Source organism: Vollenhovia emeryi, unplaced genomic scaffold, assembly GCF_000949405.1.
Source record: "Vollenhovia emeryi isolate VEMERY1.0 unplaced genomic scaffold, V.emery_V1.0 DF941371.1, whole genome shotgun sequence".
NCBI classification, from domain to species: Eukaryota; Metazoa; Arthropoda; class Insecta; order Hymenoptera; family Formicidae; genus Vollenhovia; species Vollenhovia emeryi.
This window is the reverse complement of record NW_011964995.1, coordinates 1-5,416: the sequence shown is the minus strand read 5'-3', so window position 1 is coordinate 5,416 and position 5,416 is coordinate 1. Positions and strand designations below refer to the sequence as shown.

Genomic DNA, 5,416 nt, shown 5'->3' with positions numbered 1-5,416 from the left:
ATTCGACGGCGTTTCGACGTCGATCGATGAATCATTTCTCACTGGAATTGAGAAATCTTGTAATTTATTTAAAAGAAATAAGAATAAAATATAAATGAAAACGTTCATCAATTTATATAATTTATGGCAGTAGTAATAATACTGTGAAAATTTTGAATTAATAAAATAGACATAAAGAAATGATCAAAAAAAGTCAATTAATTAATATGTATATCATTAATTTTTTTATATTATTAAATTTAAATTTATATACATATATATAAATTTAAATTTAAAAAATTAATGATATACAATATAAATGATTACATTTTTATTCAATCATTTCTTTACGTATATTAATTCTAAATTTTTCAGAGTGTTACTATGTTATTGTCATAGTAATTATATAAATGGATGAATCTTTTTATTTATATTTTGTTCTTATTTCTATATGTATTGTAATATATATATATATACAATAGGTATTTACAATACAATATATTACAATAGGCATTTACATTACATACAATAGTTATATCTTCAGGAAGGAAAGACATTTCGAGTTTTACATATAATAATAAAAAAGGGAGAAGATAAAATATATGAATCGTACAATAATGGTAAGTTTTATAAATAGTAAATACATATATTGATAATACATATAACATTATTACTATTATCATTATTATTTATTATAAATGTTTGTCAAAAGAATATGTTAATGTTTACCAACTAGAATTTATAAAAGAAATCGGTACTTTGTATGCCGAAGTGTGTATATATTATGTATATACATGTATGTACATACATGTATGTATACATATATTATTATCTTTGGAAATATCGCTTAGAATATTTAAATGTTTTAACAATGTCAAAATCTCTCTATACGCTTTCTAAACTAAAATATTACACATACACAGCCATTTATCTAATTCTAATAAATGAAAATAAAAAAAACCATAAGAGAGCCCCAATAGCTAACGTAATAATATAACGTAACAATATAAAGCTTTTTTAAGTAAGTAAAATAAACACATTTTCTTTAAAGAGTATTGTATAAAAAGTAGTCTTATTAAAGATTCTGCCATAAAATAACAATCACATTTTCTTTAAAGTATAAAAAAAATCTTATCAAATAATCCCATACTGTTCTGTGCAAAATGTTTACTCAAGTTGATATATTCCCATAATGAACCCATAAGAATTGATGAACCCATAAGTAATTAAACATTTGATATATTATTTATAAAAAATGCTACTCTTGTTTCGTCGTAATTTTACAATTTCCTCTTCCTATTTCCCAAACTGCCGTCACACTGCTTGCGCCATTTTGCATCTTTTAACCACCTAGCCAAAGCTGTATTTGCTTCAATGAGATCACTATTCGAAAAAGCTATTTGAAGAGTTCCTAGAACAAGACATGTACATATATAAATATCAAACATTTTGCATCTTTTTGCATAAAAAATAAAAATCCAACGTATTAATGTAAATAATTACCTTGAAACAAATCATAAAGTTTAAGAGATTTGAAAGCAATTTTCCCATTACCTCCATCACAATTTATTTCACTTGCCAGTGTATTAGAGAGTAATTTTGTTAGCATATTTGTTGCGCTTTTCCTTTCGGGATTCTTCACGCTTAATTTCATATAACTGGACATGTAATGACACTGTAAACGAGAAATAATAAAACAGTAGTAAGCACATATAGAAGAAAATTTTCTTTAAAAAATTGAAGAGCAATTATTTACAGCAGCAGCTAAATTATGATCCGCTTCCAAGAATTTGTTAAATTCTTCTAAATCTTGTTTTGTGTTAAGCGGTAATGCTGGCATTTTTTCAGGACGCGAAATTCTTTTTTCTGAAGGTATTATAGCTCTCATGAGCTTGGTCATGTTCATGTTGAGAATATCTAGCTTTCCAGAAACTTCTTCCATTACAACAAGTGTTCTGTCAAGTTTCGTTTTGAATAAGCTTAATGTCTCCTCTGCAATAAACATAATAGAAAAATTAGAATCACTAAAAACAAATATTGGTTTTTACACTCATATCACAACAAAATTACCTTTGTTCTTATCAGGCAACTGCTCTTTAAATGTTTTACGTCCGTACGTATGGTGAGAAGTGCTTAAATTAGATAATTGTGATGAATTTTCGCAGTTTGAGTCACTGTTGATGTTCTTAGAATTACGATTAAAATTATCGGTTGGCATAGAATCTTGCGTTAAAGTTAGATCATCAATAAACAAATTGTCTTCAGGTATTGTATCTTGCATCGGTGATTGCACATTTGAAGAAAGATTTTCTTTTTCTTGAACAGCACTTGTATTAGAATTAGTAGAACTATTTGTAAACAATGAATTGAAAGAAGTTGAAGAAGATATTGACACAGATGATGACACAGGTTTTAATGGAGATTTTACAGTCTTGCTTAATGAGGTTAATAATTTTGGCCTTTTCATTTTCGAGGTCGCAATTTCTTTTGCTGTTTGAATTTCCTTTCTTGTCATGTTCATGTTAGAATGTTTAGAGAATGACCTTTTTGTTTTAACCCTTTTATTTACGTTTGTTTCTTCAAACTTTTCTTTTTGAAGCTTTTCAACCTCACTTAACTTAATAGTAGAGGAAGCAGAAACATTCCTCTTCATCAGTTTTGAAGAAGTATTGGAATTTGAATCACTATCACAGTGTTGAATGTTGGAGAAAGCTTCCTTGAGATACACAGGAGGAGGAGGAGCAGGAATAATTTTCGTCGTTAATTTTAATGAGATATTAGAATTAGAATCACTGTCTGATGATGTAATTTGTCGACTCTTTTTCCTCCTTTTCCCTCGGCCCTGCTCTATCTCAGTTTCATAATTAGAATCAGCGAGGAATCCAGAAATAGCTGTACGGGCTTTTGGATAAGTATCTAGAAAAATTATTGAAGTATTTTAATGTGGGTGTGTGTATATACACATATATACAGGGTGTCCTGAAATTCGCGAATCAAAATACCATAGCAAGAAAGTCGTCGAAAAAATAAATTAAAAAGTTATTTGCCATTTTTCGTCCCGAGCAGTAGTTTTTTTAGATAAAAAGGTTCAAAACAGGCCAATCATACCTTACGGTTGAATGGAAACCTGTCCGTGAGTCGCGCGTCGATAGTGTTAGTGCATTAACACTATCAACGCGCAACTCATGGACAGGTTTCCGTTCAACCGTAATGTATGATTGGCCTGTTTTGAACCTTTTTATCTAAGAAAACTATTGCTCGGAACGAAAAATTAATGGCAAATAACTTTTTAATCTATTTTTTCGACGACTTTCTTGCTATGGTATTTTGATTCGCGAATTTCAGGACACCCTGTATATAAGAGTATGTGTGTTCACAAAAATAAAATAAAATTTTACTGTAAAATCTTTTCACTTCCACATCGTGTTTTGGCTAATCAGTTTTAAAAGATTCTTCGGTTTTTACTAATTGTGTTACAGAGTTTGAATTAGGGGGCCAATATGTTTTTCCGCACATTTCATCATCAAGATCTGTGCAAATCCACTTTTTTAAACCAACATCGAAATATGTATCTGGATCCTTATTTGTTGGCAGAAATTTTAATATAACAAACTATAAAACAGAAAATAAGAAGTATAAATATATTACGTTCTATAAATGTTTAGATTATTTATGTTTCTAAAATGTTTACATTATTAATTCATTTAATGTGCTGCATGGGCTCTTTTCATTATGGGAATAGTGTGAAGTAACGGCACACACAACCAAGTTTCTTGATTTGGAATCAAGTAGCACTTGCATTCTATATCATTGAGAGGATATATTAGTCTCCTCTCCTCAAGTTGAGAAACACAGATAATACCTAGTTCAGAGGAAGGAAGTGGATATGTATAAAAGTCTTCCTGTTTTTGAAACTTACAACCAACAAAAAATAGAGTTCGATGTCTGTAAACAAGATTTTTTAGCAAAACAACATTACCGTTTGATGTTTTAAAACAAGAGTCCTTTGTTCCTATTCTGAAGCATATATTACCAATGACAACTTTACGATATTGTGAACCACGAATAATTTCATTTGCAATAAAGTGTTTTAAAGAGAGCACACACTGATTAGGCTTAGAATCCAGAATAATTTTAATCTTTTCCTTTCCTAGATCACGTCTAGCTATCTGCTGCAACGGTTTATAGCATGACATCAGGGAATCTTTAATTGACTTTAAACGGTTTTCATAACGAAAGGCACTGAAATTATCCATAGTACCATGCTCTTGACATTCCTTACTTAAGTGACTGAGTGAGTGCACATTATACACTACAAAACTCTTTCCATAAATAACTGCTGAATGAGAGATAAAAGTTCTGATGAATTGCTCAGCAAAGTGAAGATGAGTGCGAATAAGAGTGGAACTAGACAAAATGTATGCAGCACTGTGTAGAAGAAGAAAATGTTTATAGATATTATGATGAATTAAATTTTTGAAAGCAACGATGCCGTCATATAAAAGTATGCGACGAAATTCAGTGGCCTTGAATAGTTTAAAATCGTTTAGAGATCTTGGCTTTCGATTAAAATCTTGGGGACAGAATTCCTTGAGAAACACAAAAACTTCAGATATAAGATTTATAATATCTCCATGCAGTTTCCATGCTCCAACCACAAACAACCAAAAATGAAGCAATCTTTTAAATACACCAATATATAGAAGGTGCATTGCATCAAGTCGAAATTGCGATACAAGCCCAGTTCCTAATCTTTCAAGTGGTGATGTTCCTTCGTGATGTTGAGGTTGCTGGCGATTTTTGAAAGATTCATCTGTACGGAGGGGTTGATTAAGGTCTATGAAAGTAATCCTGTGGTTATTGTATTCTCCAATGACGGTGCACTTCTCACAAGCTGCGTAACCTGAATGTCCCTTACAACATTTAATAAATGCTCTTGCAGGAGCGTCTAAAATATAATTTCTAATTATAACTTCATAATTGTTGCCTTCATATTTATAGCCATTATGAAATAAATCTTCTAATTCAGTTACATATTTTTCTAAATATTCTTCAATATTCTGAGGATCATTTTTTCCACAGTAAATGGCAATAATAAAAGGTTCATTTAGAGTCCCAATAAGATGCCCTAAAATTGGCCAAAATTTAAGTTTGGAACTTTTAAAAAGCGGCAAACCATCAATATTAATATCTATTATAATCTTTCTATGAATTTGCAAATAATCTTGTAATAACATCTGATCCAAATTAGCTCTAACACCTTTGTACCATAATTCCTCTCCATTTTGACAGATATTTATTTCTGGATTAATATTACTTTTCAAAAGTGTTTTGTAACTTTTAGGCATATTAGGAAAACCAACACTGAGACGTTTTAACAAATTATCGACTTTTAACATAGAAAGGACACCTGATTCAGAAGTCCATGCTCGAAGTG

General features: G+C 30.1%; 2 protein-coding genes across 3 annotated transcripts; both read right to left on the bottom strand.

Annotated features, from left to right (window-relative positions):
• Nucleotides 1–620: 620 nt before the first annotated feature.
• LOC105571011 lies at nucleotides 621–3,500 on the bottom strand. The gene is made up of 5 exons (XM_012028478.1): nucleotides 3,494–3,500; nucleotides 2,050–2,895; nucleotides 1,736–1,971; nucleotides 1,483–1,654; nucleotides 621–1,390 (listed from the first exon to the last, which is right to left on the bottom strand). Exons 1-5 carry the CDS (start codon nucleotides 3,498–3,500, stop codon nucleotides 1,260–1,262), a joined length of 1,392 nt encoding a protein of 463 aa, XP_011883868.1. The 3' UTR covers nucleotides 621–1,259.
• Nucleotides 2,812–5,409, bottom strand: LOC105571009. 2 transcript variants are annotated; one of them, XM_012028477.1, is made up of 4 exons: nucleotides 3,959–5,409; nucleotides 3,671–3,841; nucleotides 3,378–3,591; nucleotides 2,812–2,895 (listed from the first exon to the last, which is right to left on the bottom strand). In XM_012028477.1, the coding sequence occupies exons 1-2, from the start codon at nucleotides 5,376–5,378 to the stop codon at nucleotides 3,684–3,686; spliced, it is 1,578 nt and encodes a 525-aa protein (XP_011883867.1). In that variant the 5' UTR covers nucleotides 5,379–5,409; the 3' UTR covers nucleotides 2,812–2,895; nucleotides 3,378–3,591; nucleotides 3,671–3,683. The 2 variants fall into 2 exon arrangements, with proteins under 2 accessions (XP_011883867.1, XP_011883866.1); XM_012028476.1 differs by having other exon boundaries at nucleotides 3,671–5,409.
• Between the last annotated feature and the right edge of the window lie 7 nt (nucleotides 5,410–5,416).